This window comes from Heptranchias perlo, chromosome 6, assembly GCF_035084215.1.
Source record: "Heptranchias perlo isolate sHepPer1 chromosome 6, sHepPer1.hap1, whole genome shotgun sequence".
NCBI lineage: Eukaryota > Metazoa > Chordata > Chondrichthyes > Hexanchiformes > Hexanchidae > Heptranchias > Heptranchias perlo.
In genome coordinates, this window is record NC_090330.1 from 5,494,339 (window position 1) to 5,514,258 (window position 19,920).

General features: G+C 48.4%; 1 protein-coding gene across 2 annotated transcripts in view; it reads right to left on the minus strand.

The window, feature by feature from the left end:
- The window catches only part of gucy2f (guanylate cyclase 2F, retinal), a 62,011-nt gene that overhangs the window by 40,122 nt on the left and 1,969 nt on the right, over positions 1 to 19,920 (minus strand). For both annotated transcript variants that reach the window (XM_067985362.1, XM_067985361.1), the window contains exons 2-7: positions 11,151 to 11,452; positions 9,862 to 10,216; positions 6,201 to 6,285; positions 5,936 to 6,032; positions 991 to 1,125; positions 109 to 189 (exon numbers count right to left, since the gene is read on the minus strand). In XM_067985362.1, coding sequence (XP_067841463.1) covers positions 109 to 189; positions 991 to 1,125; positions 5,936 to 6,032; positions 6,201 to 6,285; positions 9,862 to 10,216; positions 11,151 to 11,452 — 1,055 coding nt within the window. The remainder of the gene's footprint in view (positions 1 to 108; positions 190 to 990; positions 1,126 to 5,935; positions 6,033 to 6,200; positions 6,286 to 9,861; positions 10,217 to 11,150; positions 11,453 to 19,920) is intronic.

Genomic DNA, 19,920 nt, shown 5'->3' on the forward strand with positions numbered 1-19,920 from the left:
AGATACATGGATGTGTTCCCGTGTGAGTCTGTATATAGATACATGGATGTGTTCCCGTGTGAGTCTGTATATAGATACATGGATGTGTTCCTGTGTCCATGGATTTACCTTTCTCAGTATGTCGGTTGTACTTTTCCGTACCTCCTGGATATTTCTGGACTCGAATTTCTTTAGCCAGACCCAGTCCCCCTGTTAAAACAAGAAATGTACATTTCACACAGCGCAAAAGCTTTTTCTGAGTAAAACCAAAAGTGGAATAGCCTCCATTGTATCCGAGAAGTGAATTTAAATCCAATGGGATGAAGCTGACGGAGACCGAGCAATCTTAGTAGACCCAACGTTAAACACAACCAACCAATTACAGAGCAGCAATCTTAGTAGACCCAACGCTAAACAAGACCAACCAATTACAGAGCAGCAATCAACAAAGCCAATAGGATGTTGAACTACTTAGTGAACACAGTAGAATATGTCCAAGGAGGTAGTGCATCAAAGCTTTATTGTGCTCTAGTCAGGGTGCACCTTGAATACTACATCCTGTTCTGGTCACCATGAAGCAAGAGGGACATTCAAGTGCTGGAAGCAGTGCAGAGAAGGGCCACAAGGCTGATCCCCAGGGCCTGAGTTATGAGGAAAGATTGGAGAGACTTGAGCTTTCCAGCTTGGAAAGAAGAGGGGTAGATTTTGACTTTGTGCAACGGTGTAAGTTGGTGATAGCGAATCAGCAGCCCGTTTTACATCCCTCACGATCTCTGGATCACTAGACCAGTAAAATAAACCCCACACTACCGTTCTCACAGGAATAAGATTAACATTGGAGGATTAATCAGCACAAGTTTACTGTATGATAATCCACAGGTAGTGGTGCACTCAGTATAATATTATCACTAAATAACTTGCCACCAATGACGTGTTTTACTATGAAACAAATGTCCCTCAACAGCATCATAAACCTCATTTAACCAACTCCTTGAGAGCAGCAGGGTTTACCTCGTATATCGCTATGTTTGAGTTCTCATAGGTTGCCATGTTGAGACTTTTGCTAGACAGCGAGTGTCCTGAGGACATGAGACTATTCTGATCAGATTCACTTCTTCCATCACTCATATCATCCAGATTTAATTTCTAGATTGAGAAGGGAAATAAAAAGACACCATTATTTAACAAATTCATTCATGGGATGTGGGCGTTGCTGGACAGCTCGGAATTTATTGCCCATCCCCTAGTTGCCCTTGAGAAGGTGGTGGTGAGCCGCCTTCTTGAACCGCTGCAGTCCGTGTGGTGATGGTTCTCCCACAGTGCTGTTAGGAAGGGAGTTCCAGGATTTTGACCCAGCGACGATGAAGGAACAGCGATATATTTCCAAGTCGGGATGGTGTGTGTGACTTGGAGGGGAACTTGGAAGTGATGGTGTTCCCATGCACCTGCTGCCCTTGTCCTTCTAGGTGGTAGAGATCGCGGGTTTGGGAAGTTCTGTCAAAGAAGCCTTGGCGAGTTGCTGCAGTGCATCCTGTGCGCCAGTGGTGGAGGGAGTGAATGTTTAAGATGGGGGATAGGCTGCCAATCAAGCAAATTGCTTTGTCCTGGATGGTGTCGAGCTTCTTGAGTGTCGTTGGAGCTGCACTCATCCAGGCAAGTGGAGGGTATTCCCTCACGCTCCTGACTTGTGCCTTGCAGATGGTGGAAAGGCTTTGGGGAGTCAGGAGGTGAGTCACTCGCCGCAGAATGCCCAGCCTCTGACCTGCTCTACTAGCCACAGCAGTAAAGTGACATTTATAGATCACAAGGCAAGCATTCGCTTAAAGAAAAAAAAAGTCTCACGACACCACTGTGTAACCTGACAAACCGCAGCAGCAATGGTGCCTGTACTCCGAGCTCTGCCAACCTGGCCCTCGATGCCCAGCTCATCTCAGTCCTACTTGTGCTCCTGTTCCTTATTCACTGATTTGCTCTGAATTCTGTGGGCAGGGTTTGGTTTGGGGAAAGGGTTGTTCTTAGCACCAATGCCCCTTTGGTAGATAAGTCATAACTCAGAACGCCAAACCTGTGGCTACCAGCAACTCGAGAAATCTGTAAATTAATGGGAACACGGACTTATGCTTTTATGTGCCCGAAACTGTGCTAATTGGAGGGGGATATATTTAGGCGGGGCCCGAGTCTGCCTATTTGTGTGCTCCTTCTTCACTGCCCTACAATCCCGCCCCGCCCATTATGTTGACACAACAAGAAGAAGAAGAAGAAGAAGAAGAAGAAGAAGAAGAGGCATTTATTTAGCGCCTTTAATGCAGTAAAACGGCCCTAGGCACATCACAGGAGCACTTATCAAACAAAATTTGACACCCAGCAACCTGAGGAGATATTAGAACAGAGGTAGGTTTAAAGGAGCATCTTAAGGGAGGAGAGAGAGAGGTAGAGGGGTTTAGGGAGGGAATTCCAGAGCTTAGGGCCTAGACAGCTGAAGGCACGGCCGCCAATAGTGGAGCGATTAAAATCGGGGACGCGCAAGAGGCCAGAATTGGAGGAGCGCGGAGACCTTGGAGTGTTGTAGGGCTGGAGGAGGTGCAGAGATAGGGAGGGGGCGAGGCCATGGAGGGATTTGAAAACAAGGATGAGAATTTTAAAATCGAGGCCAATGCAGGTCAGCGAGCACAGGGGTGATGGGTAAACAGGACTTAGTGCGAGTTAGGATACGGCCAACAGAGTTTTGGATGAGCTCAAGTTTATGGAGGGTGGAAGATGGGAGGTCGGCCAGGAGAGCACTGGAATAGTCAAGTTTAGAGGTAACAAAGGCGTGGATGAGAGTTTCAGCAGCAGATGACATTACAGGAAGGATATAATTGCACTAGAGAGGATACAGAGGAGATTTACGAGGATGTTGCGAGGACTGGAGAATTTTAGCTATGAGGAAAAATTGGATAGTCTGGGGTTCTCTTCGAAACAGAGGAGGCTGAGGGCAGATTTAATTGAGGTGTACAAAATTATGAGGGGGCTGGATAGATTGGGTAGGAAGGACCTATTTCCCTTAGCAGAGAGGTCAATAACCAGGGGGCATAGATTTAAAGTAATTGGTAGAAGGATTAGAGGGGAGCTGAGGAGAAGCCTTTTCACCCAGAGGGTGGTGGGGGTCTGGAACTCACTGCCTGAAAGGGTGGTAGAGGCAGAAACCCTCAACTCATTTAAGGAGTACCTGGATGTGCACCTTGAAGTGCCGTAACCTACAAGGCTACGGACCAAGTGCTGGAAAGTGGGATTAGGCTGGGTGGCTCATTTTCGGCTGCCACTGACACGATGGCCTCCTTCTGTACCGTAAATTTTCTATGATTGTATGATTCTATGAGCTGAGGCAGGGGCAGGGACGGGCGATGCTACAGAGGTGGAAGTAGGCGGTCTTGGTGATGGAACGGATATGGGGTCGGAAGCTCACCTCAGGGTCAAATAGGACGCCGAGGTTGAGAACGGTCTGGTTCAGCCTCAGACAGTGGCCAGGGAGAGGGATGGAGTCGGTGACTAGGGAACAGAACTTATGGCGGGGACCGAAGACCATGGCTTCGGTCTTCCCGATGTTTAGTTGGAGGAAACTTTTTCAGCAGTTTGTGGGACATTTCCGGGGGGTATTCCTGAGTCGAGGCGCCTGGTTTGCAGCCGCAGCCTTCGGATGAGGCCCGAGGACTAAACTAAATTGGTCCTCGGGATCCTCCGTGCCTGCCCACCGTCGGACTAAGGAGCTGAGACCCCACAAGCTCTACCTGTGTGGTGATCTCTGAGTGGGATGGACGGGGCAGAGCTTTTCCGTGTGTCAGGCCAAAGGTTAAAAAAAAAACAAACAAAAATAAATGGCCGGAAAAAAAACATTCTCATTTCACTTTCAAACAGCCTCCTCGTGTACAAAATCTCCTGATCTTGCAGCAGGCCTGTGTTGATAAAAAAACATCGAGGCATCGTTGGACGATCGTGACCGACTGCAGATCAGCCACTCGCCCCTCCAAGTCAATCAATGTGAGGGGTGTAACCATGAGACATATTGGTGAGACATGGTTTCCCATTCAGATGAATGAATGTACTCCACGAGATGTCAGCTGCTGAGGGCCTTGTGAACATTGAAGACCAATCGCAGAATCTTACAGCTCAGAAGGTGGCCATTCGGCCCATTGTGCCTGCTCTTTGAGAGAGCATTCCAATTAGTCCCACTCCCCCTGCTTTCTCCCTGTAGCCCTGCAGATTTTTCCTTTTCAAGTATTTATCCAATTCCCTTTTGGAAGTTATTATTGAATCTTATTCCACCGCCCTTTCAGGCAGCGCATTCCAGATCATAACAACTCACTGCGTTAAAAAAAAAATTCGCCTCATCTCCCCTCTGGTTCTTTTGCCAATTATCTTAAATCTGTGCCCTCTGGTTACCGACCTCCTGCCAGTGGAAAAAGTTTCTCTCTATTTACTAAACCCCAAACCCCAACCTCAGGCATCATCGACTGGAGCTCTCCGTGTCTGAAAATAGCCCCAGTTACTGAGACGTTGTGGGGAGCTGTTATGGTGGACGTCCGGTGGCATTTGCCCTCAGGTAACTCCCGGGAAGTGGGGGAGGGGGGAGTGCTGGGTGGAATTGGAACGAGATATGGGAGAGGGAACATTAGGGCCAGGAGGAGACCATTCAGCCCCTCGGGCCTGCTCCGCCATTTAATTAGATCATGGCTGATATGCTCCTTTACCCCACTCACCCGCCTTTAATGACTGGGGGGCCAACCCTGAATCCCATGAAGTCAGTGGTGGGAGAGGGCGTGCAAGGACCACACCTGCTCCTCCTGGCACCACAGGAACGTCTTTACTTACCTGGAGTTGACGACCTCAGGCCTGCTCCACTCATCAGTGACTAATTCCAGCAAGGGGCCCTTCTACAGGCCCCTAATTTACATATAAAAGAGGCCTAATACCTGTTTTAGATGTCTACCCGGGATTATTCAGGAAGCTTGGACTAAAGAAGGGCCATTCAGTTCATAAAGCCAGCTCCTTCCCCGTTGCTAATGTAGGCCAGGGGTTGCAGATACTATGGGGTTTATTCCGAACTGCTGACACGCAGGCAAAAGCAACTTTTGAACTGAAGTAACCCGAGTTCAGTCGCTGGCCTGAGCTGGCTGGAACTGGTTTGAATTAGCTAAGTTTTGTGAAAGACAAAGGAGATGTGATAAGACACAAGTCCTTATTTAGAAAAGGAGTAATGAGGTAATGCTACCTAAGTCCTTGGGACAGAGCCAATGAGGAGAAGACACGGACTAGGCGAGCAAGCCTAAACCAACGGGAGCAGGAGAGACAGCACAGCTTGAAGAGGTAAGATTCAGAATAAGAATGAAGAATCTCGGGCGTGGAGCCAGCGAAGACTCCGGAGACCAACCATCGCGGAAGTGGAAGAACCTACGTCAGGGACGTAGAGGCGACATCGAAAGAGAGAGAGAGAATGGAACGCCTGGCCAGCGTCAGCTCTCCTTTTCGGGTATTAGCCTTTATATTCTGTGACCACTCAGGGAGTGTCAGAGAAACCTAGTGGGTGTGTGTTTAGATCCTAGTTTGGATATAAAACTGTATAACCTGGTGCAAACTGCATGTCTATATCTAACCAGACGTATAAGCTATATGTATATGATCTAACGACGTGAATAAAGCGAATTGAGAGTTAAGAGAGAATTGACTCTTCTCCTCTTTGTACTAAGCCAATAACCGTAACCAGTGACCTCCGGTCAACACTAACCATGATAGGGTGAGATGAAGAGGGGTGGGAGGAGGCTCGTGTGGAGCATAAACACCGGCACTGACCAGTTGGGCCGAATGGCCTGTTCCTGTGCAGTACATTCTATGTAATTCTATGTAAACAAATTCTTTACATTCTCTCCTGTACAATGAAGCAAAGCAATGTGAACGATTGGAGCAGGAGCAACACACTAACCTTTGTGCTGAGCTGTGGGCTGATGAAGGTGAGGTCTTCGAGGGTGATTATGATCTTGTTGGGCCCTTTCATTATCTGGATCTGCTGGATTCGGCGCCTGAAACAAAGACAGTTTTATTCTGTGCTGCTGGAAGCGTGCACTGAAATGTGCCGTACTCTACAGAGTGGAGCACTTGAACCCACTGCCCTCTGACTCAGTGGCGAGAGAGGGCTGGCGGGTGAGCCAAGCTCACGATCGTTAAAAATAAAAGTAAAAAATTCATACCTGATGACGTAGGTAAGGCCCAGTCCACATGATGCAAGAAAAAGGATTAACCCGAAAACCAATATGACAACCATTAACTCAACACCTGGAGAGAGAGAGAGGGAGAGGGAGGAGAGTCAGGTCGCAATGATAATTAATGCACAGGAAACTGTAAAGCCAAGACAGCGCTAATCAGTGCACCAAATAGTTGCAGTCAGGTTTGGCCTGTAGCCCACCAGTTGGAGCACTGACTCCTAGTGTTTTCACAGTGACGGTGAATCTCATGTTCATGTTTCAACCAAATGGGTCTCATCATTTTTCTTTAAGGACAAACCAAGGCGAAGGGTTGAAGCCCATTGCGTAGGATACCACAAAGGGTGAAACAAGATGAGGCAAACCAGGAGGTAAAAAGAAAGAACTTGCATTTCTATAGAGCCTTTCACGACCTCAGGACGTCCCAAAGCGCTTTACAACGAAGTACTTTTTGAGATGTAGTCACCGTTGTAATGTAGGAAACGCGGCAGCCAATTTGCACACAGCAAGATCCCACAAACAGCAATGTGATCAATGACCAGATAACCTGTTTTTTTTTAGTGACGTTGGTTGAGGGATAAATATTGGCCAGGACACCGGGGAGAACTCCCCTATTCTTCTTTGAAATAGCACCATGGGATCTTTTACGTCCACCTGAGAGGGCAGACGGGGCCTCAGTTTAACATCTCATCCGAAAGATGGCACCTCCTCAGTACTGCACTGGGAGTGTTGGCCTAGATTATGTGCTCAAGTCTCTGGAGTGGGACTTAGCTCACAACCTTCTAAATCTGAGGCAGCGATCAGGTGGCATCAAGCCTCGGCTCTAAAAGTTTGAAAGACTGAGGGAGGTAAAGAATTCCATAACTTTGAGGTTCTAGAGAAAGTTTGAGTCAGCACAATGTAGCTTGAGGATATAGGAAGAAGGGGAGTGTGTCGCATTGTATACCTGGAACTTAGAAGGAACAAGTGTCTTTCTGAGTCCAGGACTGAGCTACCCAATGAATGGTGAATGGGGGGCACTAACAGGAGCCTGCTTTCTGCCACTGTCTGCTGCAGCATGTCTTGCGACCTTGTGCCATCATTTATTCTCAAGTTTACTGCTTTTATCCAAGAAATCTCAACAATAAATCTAAATATAGGATTTTAGGATTTTGAGTTTCTTTCTTACTGCTCCACTTGTTGATTCAGGTTCCAACTCCTCTGGTAGAGCACCAGCTAACACCTCATAGAATCAGGCAGCACAGAAGGAGGCCATTCAGCCCATCGTGCCTGTTCCAACTCTCTGAAAGAGCTATCCAATTAGTCCCACTCCCCCTGCTATTTCCCCATAGCCCTGCAAATTTTTCCTTTTCAAGTATTTATCCAATTCCCTTTTGATGTATACGGAACGTGAATATTGTTAACTGAACATTAGGCGGCCCCCTGTTGGGAGTAAGCACATTATAGCAATTGCATTTCTCTCCTATTCCTTTCTTGTCCTTTGACAGGAATGTTCTGAAAGGTGTGCAAATAACAGCAGTGAGTTAGAACCATCGAAATTTACAGCACAGGAGGAGGCCATTCGGCCCATCATTTCTGTGCCGGCCGATAAAGAGCTACCCAGCCTAATCCCACTTTCCAGCACTTGGTCCGTAGCCCTGTGGGTTACAGCACTTCAAGTGCACATCCAAGTACTTTTTACATGAGTTGAGGGTTTCTGCCTCTACCACCCTTTCAGGCAGTGAGTTCCAGACCCCCACCACCCTCTGGGTGAAAAAATTTCTCCTCAACTCCCCTCTAATCCTTCCACCAATTACTTTAAATCTATGCCCCCTTGTTTTTGACCTCTCTGCTAAGGGAAACAGTTCCTTCTTATCCACTTTATCTAGGCCCCTCATAATTTTATACACCTCAATTAAATCTCCCTTCAGCCTCCTCTGTTCTAAAGGAAACAACCCCAGCCTATCCAATCTTTTCTCATAGCTCAAATTCTCCAGCCCTGGCAACATTCTCATAAATCTCCTCTGTACCCTCTCTAGTGCAATAACATCTTTCCTGTAATGTGGTGATCAAAACTGTAAGCAGTACTCAAGCTGTGGCCTAACTAGTGTTTTCTACGGTTCTAGCATAACCTCCCTGCTCTTACATTCTGTGCCTCGGCTAATAAATTAAAGTATCCCGTATGCCCTTTTTAGCTACCTCTCCTACTACCTTCAGGGATCTGTGGACATGCACTCCAAGGTCCCTCTCTTCCTCTACACCTCTCAGTATCCTACCATTTATTGTGTATTCCCTTGCCTTGTTTGCCCTCCCCAAATGAATTACCTCACACTTCTCCAGATTGAATTCCATTTGCTACTTTTCTGCCCACCTGACCAGTCCATTGATATCTTCCTGCAGTCTACAGCTTTCCTCCTCACTATCAACCACAGGGCCAATTTTTGTATCATCTGCAAACTTCTTAGTCATGCCCCCTACATTTAAGTCTAATCATTGATACACACAACTAAAAGCAAGGGACCAAGTACTGAGCCCTGTGGAACCCCACTGGAAACAGCCTTCCAGTCGCAAAAACACCCGTCAACCATTACCCTTTGCTTCCCGCCACTGAGCCAATTTTGGATCCAACTTGCCACTTTCCCTTGGATCCATGAGCTTTTACTTTTTTGACCAGTCTGCCATGTGGGACCTTGTCAAAAGCCTTGCTAAAGTCCACGTAGACGACATCAAACGCGCCACCCTCACCTATTGCCACACCGATCTTGAGGGTGCATTCGGACTTAACAACGTCCAAACCCTCATATGGAAATAAATGTTCTAACGGCTGTGTTCAAATGGGGAACAAATAAAACGAAACCCCTCGATGTCGTCATCTCTCCCTCCCCTTGCAGTTGAATAGCCTTTTCACCAACCCCGAGTACTAGCCACAACTGTCCACGGCAGTTCTTCTGGGCGGAGACTAGGTCATTTCCAGCTCCTGCATGATCTTCCTTCCCCTTCCACTGCTACACAACTTTACGTACATAGAATTACATAGAATATACAGCACAGAAACAGGCCATTCGGCCCAACAGGTCCATGCTGGCATTTATGCTCCACACAAACCTCCTCCCACCTCTAATTCATCTCACCCTATCAGCATATCCTTCTATTCCTTTCTCCCTCATCTGTTCATCTAGCTTCTCCTTAAATGCATCTATACTATTCGCCTCAATTTCTCCTTGTGGTAGCGAGTTCCACATTCTCATCACTCTCTGGGTAAAGAAGTTTCTCCTGAATTCCCAATTGGATTTGCTAATGACTATCTTATATTTATGGACCCTAGTTCTGGTCTCCCCCACAAGTGGAAACATCTTCTCTATGTCCACTCTATCAAACCCCTTCATAATCTTAGGGACCTCTATCAGGTCACCCCTCTAGAGAAAAGAGCCCCAGCCTGTTCAATCTTTCGTGATAGGTATAACCTCTCGGTTATACTGGAATTAAGTGCCGGTCTTGGAGGAAATTCAGAGGCCTCGCTGTCTAGGCTCCTTTTTGAAGAATGGCCAGTGCAGAAAGGTATCAGAGGGCAGCCTTCACCCATGGGACCCTGCCTCAGCGATAGTCAGAGCTTCAAGGGAAAATCAGAGGGAATTTTTTTTTTAAATCACAAATGATTTTGAAAGCTTACCTCCTGTGCAAATAACATTTGGATCGAACCAACAGCTCGAGTCAACATTTGGAGGTGACCCCCCAGGGAAGTGAATGGTAATGCGGTTGTACTGCACGGTTTCGGTTGTCATATCGATAGTGTAGGTGGGCAATAGGTGGTCACTCTGCCCATCGGTGTCCAAGATGACATAGTTCGCTATCCCTTCGCCTCGGCCGTTGGTCCGGATCTTCTGGTTAAAACCGGTGAATTTCAGGTTCTCGGTGTGTTTGGCAAGACTCGACCCTGAGATACGGACCCCGTGTCTCTGTGCATTCTCCATGGCTTTGGCGATGAAGTAAACGCCATTGTAAATTGTTCCAAAGAGAGGTGAAACCTGCGGAATGAAATGGATTTAACATTTCAGCGCGAGGATTAACCTGCGATTTGGCTTCCGTGGTGCTAACCAGAACCAGAGTACGAATCTCCACTTATTTGACAATGGTTTAGAATGGTAGCTTAGCGGTTATGGTACTGAATTAACAACCCAGAGCTGGATGGTTCTCACCGCACCGTGGCAAGTTGCAAAATTGGATTCAGTAAGTTTAAAAGAATCATACAGCGCAGAAGGAGGCCATTGCCTTGCTATAACATACAGTGAGCAGGGAATTTTGCTGAGATCAACTCAAGTATTTCTTGGTAAACATGGAGCAAGCAGGTAGAACAGTGATCTATAATCACAGGTAGATGATAACCAGATCTACTTTAGAAACTTCCCCTTTTCTCCACCCTCCCCTCCCTGTCCTCTCCTCTCCCACTGTCTTCTCCATCCCCTCTCACTATCTCCTCCTTCCCTCTCTTCACCTCTGCCCTTGTTTCCTCTCTCCTTCTCCTGCCTCCCCTCCTGTCCCCCTCCCCATCCCCTCATGTCCCACTCCCACTCCCTACCCTCTAACATTTCTTAACTTGAAAAATTCAAAATGGTCTCAACTACCTGTGGTTAACACCATGGAAGACCGACTAGTATATATAAAATATAATGCTGTAACGCCCCCCTGTCCATTGAATTCAATCAGTGGCACCATAACAGTAATGGTAATGGCTGCTGTTCTTACTTCTCCCAGAGAATGGTGCTGTTACATTGTGAGAAAACCTGTCATTCTTGCTTGCTCCAGAGGTGGCACTGTAACCTCCCTCAGCCTGTTACAACAAACACAGCTAACCGAACCTACCGTGCTCTCCCACTAACCATAAGCAATGCCATCGGACACTGACTAATAGTCTTAGAAACAATTCACCACTGGGTTTAGCCCAAGGTTTAGCCCGTGTACCTGCTCTGCCTGCTGGGATGTTGATATTTCTCCATTCTCTTGTGCCTTTGTGAACGCCTCGTAGAAGGACATCTCTTCAGATGCCATTGTTATCGTCAAAACAGCGTCATACGCAGTTAGCAGCTTGCTGTTGTTCCTCAGCATGGCGTAAGAGGCATTCTTGTGAGGAAGACTGTAGAGTAAAGTGTCGTACGGTACGAAGACGTATCTCCCGTCTGTCAGCCTCATGTCATGGGCTTTCTTCAGGAAGACTGCCTGCTCTTCACCGCCAATGAGGACTGAGTGCATACACATGACAATAACTGGAATACAGAACAACCACATCAACATTACCTTTTAGCGCCAAGGTGTTGAACAAACATCAACAGAAAGTAGTCCACTTGATTGGGAGCCCATCCACCACCTTAAATATTCACTCCCTCCACCACCGGCACACCATGGCTGCAGTGTGTCCTATCTACAGGATGCACTGCAGCAACTCGCCAAGGCTTCTTTGGCAGCACCTCCCAAACCCACGACCTCCACCGACTATAAATACAAGGGCAGCAGGTGATTGGGAACACTATCACCTCCAAGTTCCCCTCCAAGTCACACACCAACCCGGATTGGAAATATATCGGCCATTCCTTCATCGTCACTGGGTCAAAATCCTGGACCAGCCCACCCTAACAGCACTGTGGGAGAACCTTCACCACACGGACTGCAGCGGTTCAAGAAGAAGGCCCACCACCACCTTCTCAAGGGGCAACTGGGGATGGGCAAAAAATGCCGGCCTTGCCAGCGACGCCCACATCCTGAAGAATGATGAGAAAAAAGACTATCAAAAAGAGCAAAGGTCCCCAATGTCTCAGTAGTAATAAACCATACAGGGGCAAGAAAGACTCAGTTTCACTCCCTGGTCTGTGCTGAATATGCCAATCTCAGCCAGAGTAGCAGAAAACATCCCTAGGCGAGGAAAGTGGGAAAACCCAGCCAGTGTTCTAGCTTGATTACTCTCTGGTGACCCTTGTTGGATGAGCTTCTGTGGCCGTCAGTTGAAGGCCGTGTCAGGGTCAGATGAATTCCCCACCCCACTGCCCCCAGCCACCCCCTCCCCCTCACCCCCTCCCCCCACCACCCCACCACCATCCCCACACCACCCCTCCCCCCCATCACCCCTTCCCCTTGCCACCATCTCCCACCCACCACCCCCTAACATCACCCCCTCCCCCCCACCACTCCTCCCCCCAGCACCCCTCCCCCACCACCCCCTCCCCCACCACCCCACCACCACCACCCCTCCCCCCACCATCCCTCACCACCCCCACACCACAACTCCCCCCACCACCCCCTCCCCTTGCCACCATCTCCCACCTGCCACCCCCTAACCCCACCCCCTCCCCCCACCACCCCTCACCACCCCCACACCACCCTCTCCCCCACACCACCCCTCACCCCCACCACCCCCTCCCCTTGCCACCATCTCCCACCTGCCACCCCCTAACCCCACCCCCTCCCCCACACCACCCCTCCCCCCACCACCCCCTCCCCCACCACCTCACCACCACCACCCCTGCCCCCACCACCCCACCACCCCTCACCACCCCCACACCCCCCCACCACCCCCTCCCCCTTACCACCATCTCCCACCCGCCACCTCCAAACACCACCCCCTCCCCCACACCGCCACCCCCTCCCCCCACCATCCCTCCCACCATCACCTCCACCCCCCCCCATCATTTCCCCACCATCCTGTACCCCCCATAAACCCCCCTACCACCCACCCCACCGTCCCCTTCCCCCCTCACCACCCCTTCCCCCCCCCCAACTACCTCTGTCGAACAGCCTCATTGTCTAGGCTCACACATGAGGAGTCGACTTGGATGAGGTAATGGAGGGCATTGGATGCCCATGGATCTGGACCCAGCAAGAGTCAGATCCTTCAGAAGAGGGCAGAAAATTGTGGGGGTGGGGGATAAAATTGAATAAAATAAAAAAACACAATCAGCCTTTCTTAAAGGGGCTATGTCATCAGACAAAGCAATGTGGTCTCAATCATTTAAACAAAAACTTGGTGGAAATGGCACGAGTGGTAATTGTATCATGATCACTCAAAAATTATTCTTAAAGCTATATTACCGCACGTTAAATAAAGTTCTCAGTGTAATAAAAAGCACCTGAACAAAAATCACATTGAAGGATGTAAAACTTGAAAATTATTTAAAATGAAGAATAATTTTTTTATGCATGAAATAATTAGTTATTCTGCCCTTGTTAAAGGTGTCAACCTCCTCTGTCTCAGCATAACCAGCCCTGCACCATACTTCTACGTTTCATCACTTGTGTAGTCTAAGTACTCAAAGAAGAACGTTAGAAAGCACAGAGCAAGAAAAGACCGTGCAGCCCATCGATCCTGCTCCTTCGATGGACCCTGATGATCCCGTTGTGCTGTCATCACGTTCCTTACGAGCACTGTTGGTTTTCATGCCCTCAGGGCGCAAAAACCCTAGTCCTGCCCCGAATGTATTAACGTCAAAGTTTACACCATGAATCCCAGGGATTGGGTACCTGAGCTGCAAGGAGATTGGGAAATGTTCAAACTGGAGAAAGGAAGGCTCAAAGTTTGCCAGATTGTAAGGGCTGTGGATAAACTCGGCTCGAATACGTTGTTTGACTTAACCAGGGGAGTGACTGTGAACTCAAAGCTCAGACAGGGAAGGCGAACAGGTAAGTTTAAGGTTAACTACTTTACCCGGCGGTTAGGGGAGCAGATTGCGCATCCGCAGTCGGCCGGCCAAAAGTCAAAATAGACCCCCAGTGCCTGTACCTCTGAACCATTGGAAGAGATTAGTTAATGTTATTAGACAGAGCAAACTGTCCTGTCAGATTTTACTCAAGCCCGGTGTGCCAGCTGGGATCTTTTTAAACGGTACTTTTAAAATATATACTTTTTAAACTTTGCAATAATCTCGGAGAGGTCATGACACGGCTACTTTATGAAACGGAAATGTCTCACTGGTGCAGTAGTGTGTGCTCCTGTGAGGTTGGGGTGAGGCAGAGTAGATGGGCTTCACTCCTGGCTGTGCTGTACTCGGGATGGGAGCACGTAATGTGGACACTGTGGGCAGAATTTTCACTCCGAGCCGGGACGGGAGTGGGGGGAAAGATTTTCGGGTGCGAAACCCGGAAGGTAAGTGGGCGTTCGCGACCATAATGAGGCCAATAAATATTACTTCCGGGTTTCGTGCCCGGCAGCCAGCCTGGATCGGGGATCGGAGTGGGGGGAGGGAGAGAGGGATAATGGGCCGGGGAGGAAATCAGGGGGCAGGGGAGGAGATCGGGGGAGCCGGGGAGGCCGGAGAGGAGATCGGGGGACTGGGGAGAAGAGCGGGGTGGGGGGGGGCCGGGGAGGAGATCGGGGGGGGGGGGGTCGGAGAGATCGGGGGGTTACCGGGGAGGAGATTGGGGGGGGCGGGGAGGAGATCGGGGGGGCCGGGGAGAAGAGCGGGGTGGGGGGGGGCCGGGGAGGAGATCGGGGGGGGGGGGGTCGGAGAGATCGGGGGGTTACCGGGGAGGAGATTGGGGGGGGCGGGGAGGAGATCGGGGGGCCGGGGAGAAGATCAGAGGTCGGATGAAGATTCGGAGGTAGGTGGGGTCCACCATGGGGAGGGGGGTGGCCAATTGCAGGGTTCCTGTCTATCAGGTGAGCTTGTTGGGCCTGGGTGAAGCACTCCTGCTCCTCCAGGCCCACAAGCAGCGCAATAAAGACACTCACCTCATGGATCCAGCCCTTCCTGCCTGCTTTCACCTGACGTGAATCGGACGTGAAGGGAAACCCAAACAGGTAAGGTTAAATTCATTTTAATTTTTAAATATATAAAATATCAAAGTACCTCAAGTATCTCAATGAGATACATTGCCCCTTTAAGTATCGGCCCGCCGGCTTTAAGTGGGGGTGGGACTTCCTGGTGTCTACTGTCCACACGCAGACAAACCTGCCTGGGTTAAACCCAGAAGTGGGTGAGTTGGGGCCGGGATGCGGTCCTGCTCCAAAAAGCTGTTATTTTAATCTCCCACTCGCCCCAACCCACCCGTTCTTGCGGGTTAAAATGTACCCCCGACTATCTGAAAATGGAGAAGGACAGCTTACATTGCTGGATACGGTAGTGTAATGGTAATGGCACTGGGTTATTAAACCCAGAAATCATAAGCTCAAACCCCACCCGGCAAGTAATGAAATTCATAGAATGATACAGCACAGAAGGAGGCCATCCGGCCCACCGTGCCTGTGCCGGTTCTTTGATAGAGCTAACCAATTTTTTTTTTATTCATTCATGGGATGTGGACGTCGCTGGCGAGGCCGGCATTTATTGCCCATCCCTATTTGCCCTTGAGAAGGTGGTGGTGAGCCGCCTTCTTGAAACGATGCAGTCCGTGTGGTGAAGGTTCTCCCACAGTGCTGTTAGGAAGGGAGTTACAGGATTTTGACCCAGCGACGATGAAGGAACGGCGATATATTTCTAAGTCAGGATGGTGTGTGACTTGGAGGGGAACGTGCAGGTGGTGTTGTTCCCATGTGCCTGCTGCCCTTGTCCTTCTAGGTGATAGAGGTCGCGGGTTTGGGAGGTGCTGTCGAAGAAGCCTTGGCGAGTTGCTGCAGTGCATCCTGTGGATGTATACACTGCAGCCACTGTGCACCGGTGGTGAAGGGAGTGAATGTTTAGGGTGTTGGATGGGGTGCCTGGATGGTGTCGAGCTTCTTGTTGGAGCTGCACTCACCCAAACAAGTGGTGAGTATTCCATCACACTCCTGACTTGTGCCTTGTAGATGGTGGAAAGGCTTTGGGGAGTCAGGAGGTGAGTTACTTGCTGCAGAATACCCAGCCTCTGACCTGCTCATGCAGCCACAGTATTTATATAGCTGGTTGGGTTAAGTTTCTGGTCAATGGTGACCCCCAGGATGTTGATGGTGGGGATTCGGCGATGGTAATGCCGTTGAATGTCAAGGGGAGGTGGTTAGACTCTCTCTTGTTGGAGATGGTCGTTGCCTGGATGTTGTCCAGGTCTTGCTGCATACTGAACACTGTGCAATCATCAGCGAACATCCCCATTTCTGACCTTATGATGGAGGGAAGGTCATTGATGAAGCAGCTGAAGATGGTTGGGCCTAGGACACTGCCCTGAGGAACTCCTGCAGCAATGTCCTGGAGCTGAGATGATTGGCCTCCAACAACCACTACCATCTTCCTTTGTGCTAGGTGTGACTCCAGCCACAGGAGGAGGCCATTTGGCCCGTCATGCCTGTGGCCATTCTTTGAAAGAGCTATCCAATTAGTCCCATTCCCTTGCTCTTTCCCCATAGCCCTGTAATGTTTTTCCTTCAAGTATTTATCCAATTCCCTTTTGAAAGTTACTATTGAATCTGCTTCCACCGTCCTTTCAGGCAGTGCATTCCAGATCATTACAACTCACTGCGTAAAAAAATGTTTCCTCATGTCGCCTCTGGTTCTTTTGCCGATCACCTTAAATCTGTGTCCTCTGATTACCGACCCTTCTGCCACTGGAAACAGTTTCTCCTTATTTACTCTATCAAAACCCTTCGTGATTTTGAACACCTCTATTAAATCTTCTTTGCTCTAAGAAGAACAACCCCAGTTTCTCCAGTCTCTCCACATAACTGAAGTCCCTCATCCCTGATACCAATCTAGTAAATCTCTCCTGCACCCTCTCTAAGGCCTTGACATCCTTCCTAAAGTGTGGTGCCCAGAATTGAACACAGTACTCCAGCTGAAATTGAATTCAATAGTTAGAGAGGTGAGTTCCCCTGGGCTCCTGCTGCTGTAATTTCAGCGGAGGTTTGATGGCGGCCCCTGTTCATTCACATAAACAGGGTTTCTGCTAACATTACAGTGGAGAAGACCTGAGCAAATTCACCCCCTGGTCTTTTACGATAATGGTGCAGATTGTGGTAAAAACCCCTACCCTTTTATTGCAAGGGGGTTGGAGTACAAACGTAAGGAAATCTTGCTGCAATTGTACAGAGCTTTGGTGAGACCACACTTAGAGTCCTGTGAACAATTTTGGTTTCCTTACATAAGGAAGGATATATTCGACTTAGAGGCGGTACAACGAAGGTTCACTAGACTGTTTCCTGGGATGAGAGGATTGTCCTATGAGGAAAGATTGAGTAGAATGGGCCTATACTCTCTGGAGTTTAGAAGAATGAGAGGTGATCTCATTGAAACATCTAAGATTCTAAGAGGGCTTGACAGGGTAGATGCTGTGAGGATGTTTCCCCGAGCTGGAGAGTCTAGAACTAGGGGGTATCATCTCAGGATAAGGGATTGAACATTTAGGACTGAGATGAGGAGAAATTTCTTCACTCAGAAGGGTGTGAATATTTGGAATTCTCTACCCCAGAGGACTGTGGATGCTCAGCTGTTGAGTATATTCAAGGCTGAGATCAATACATTTCTGGACTCTAGGGGAATCAAGGGATATGGGAATCGGGCGGGAAAGTAGAGTTGAGGTCGAAGATCAGCCATGATCTGATTGAATGGTGAAGCAGGCTTGAGGGGCCTTATGGCCTACTCCTGATTCTCATGTTTCTTATGTACCCATTCTGACTTACACACATCTAAAAAAAATGATGTCTCTTAATGCCCTTTGAATTGGCATAGTAAGCCCCTTAGACATACAATCACTTTGTATATGGCAATCAGAGATGATCACTAAATGTTTCCATGTCCCAGAAACAAAAATACTCACTATAATAAACAGAGGCATTCCTTCATAAACAGCAAGCTCAGAGTAAATTCACAGGTAAGGCAAGCACAATGTTAGTCAGCTTCGCTGAGTTACAGTGATAGTATTGTGCCTTCTGCCTTGTGTTGCAGAAATCAATTTGAAGTTTTTTTTAAAGCAACACAGTGTATATAATAAATGACAGATACTGCTACTTATATATTAGCCAATTCAGTTCAGGACTTGCACGAAGAATAGGAAATTCAGAGAATTATACAAGGATTTCCCTCCTACGAGGGTCTGAACTCTCTTTTAAGTTACCCACTTTCTCTCCAATAACTCCCCTCACTTTCAGATGCCAAGGCAGCAGGATAAGAGGGTACAGATACAGAGTAGTGAAAGGCAACTTTAACACAGACAGCAGAAAGTTTGGAGAGATACCCACACTAGGTACCGCACTCTCGTCACCCCCCTGACCTCCGCCCTCTGTAAACTCCATTGTCTGCTTGTGCTGCAGTGAGTCAGAATGCTTATCCTCACTTTCAGATCCCTCCGTGACCTCACCCCACCTAACCTCGGTAATTAGTTTTCAATTATTCTTCCACCACTTCTGTTCTATCATATGTTAGTGCCTCCCCTCTCTTTAGCTTGCCTCCACACCAGGCACTGCATGAATTGATAGATAATCAACCTTTTACCTGGGCATTAAGAAGTGTGTGCAAGTACCCTAGGAATGGGAAACTCCTCAGCCCACGTTCCTATCTTCCCTTTGAGCAATGTCTAGACTCTCCATCCTCCATTTACAGGCACCGCTCTGCTTTTTAAAAAGGGCTGTGATCAAGTGTCATTTTTATTCAACTGGAACGCAATAGAGTGAAGGCTGATATTGTTACCTCACAGATGCAAGCAGGTCAATTGTTAACACAACTGAGGTGTCAAAATAGGAACAGGCAGTCATTGAACGAGTAAACTGGTCAGTAACCTAAATAGAACAAATGAGTCCAGACAAATAAGTTCATCCACTGCATGCCCAGGTTTGATCTTTAAACACCAATACATTGGATATGAAAGGCTCCCAAACCTCCTTAGAACACAAAACCCAACAGTGTAGAATGCATTGAATGTTGTACAAAGTAAGCTGAATAGACTGAATTAACTCTTACTTTACAATTTTCTTATGACCGAGAGTGCCAAGTCCCAGCTAGTCTCAACAGGTCTATCTACTCAACCGTCCTTTAGAATTAAGATTGAGCCATTTGTATGGAGGGAGGGAAGGCTGATCCTTTCACTAAGTAGCAATCCTCCAGCTTGCTGTAGGCAGTGTTTTTTTTTTATTCGTTTATGGGATGAGGGTGTCGCTGGAGAGGCCGGCATTTATTGCCTATCCCTAATTGCCCTTGAGAAGGTGGTGGTGAGCCGCCTTCTTGAACTGCTGCAGTCCGTGTGGTGGTCCGTGTGATGAACTGCACTTGAGGACGACAGTGGGCATGTATTAATTTTCTTGCCAAATTTTCTCCTGGTGGTGTTGACCTAATGTATACAAGCTATTAGTTCGTAAGGTCAGAAATGGGGATGTTCGCTGATGATTGCACAGTGTTCAGTTCCATTCGCAACCCCTCAAATAATGAAGCAGTCCGTGCCCGCATGCAGCAAGACCTGGACAACATCCAGGCTTGGCATCATAAGTGGCAAGTAACATTCGCGCCAGACAAGTGCCAGGCAATGACCATCTCCAACAAGAGAGAGTCTAACCACCTCCCCTTGACATTCAACAGCATTACCATCGCCGAATCCTCCACCATCAACACCCTGGGGGTCACCATTGACCAGAAACTTAACTGGACCAGCCATATAAATACTGTGGCTACAAGAGCAGGTCAGAGGTTGGGTATTCTGCGGCGAGTGACTCACCTCCTGACTCCCCAAAGCCTTTCCACCATCTACAAGGCACAAGTCAGGAGTGTGATGGAATACTCTCCACTTGCTTGGATGAGTGCAGCTCCAACAACACTCAAGAAGCTCAACACCATCCAGGACAAAGCAGCCC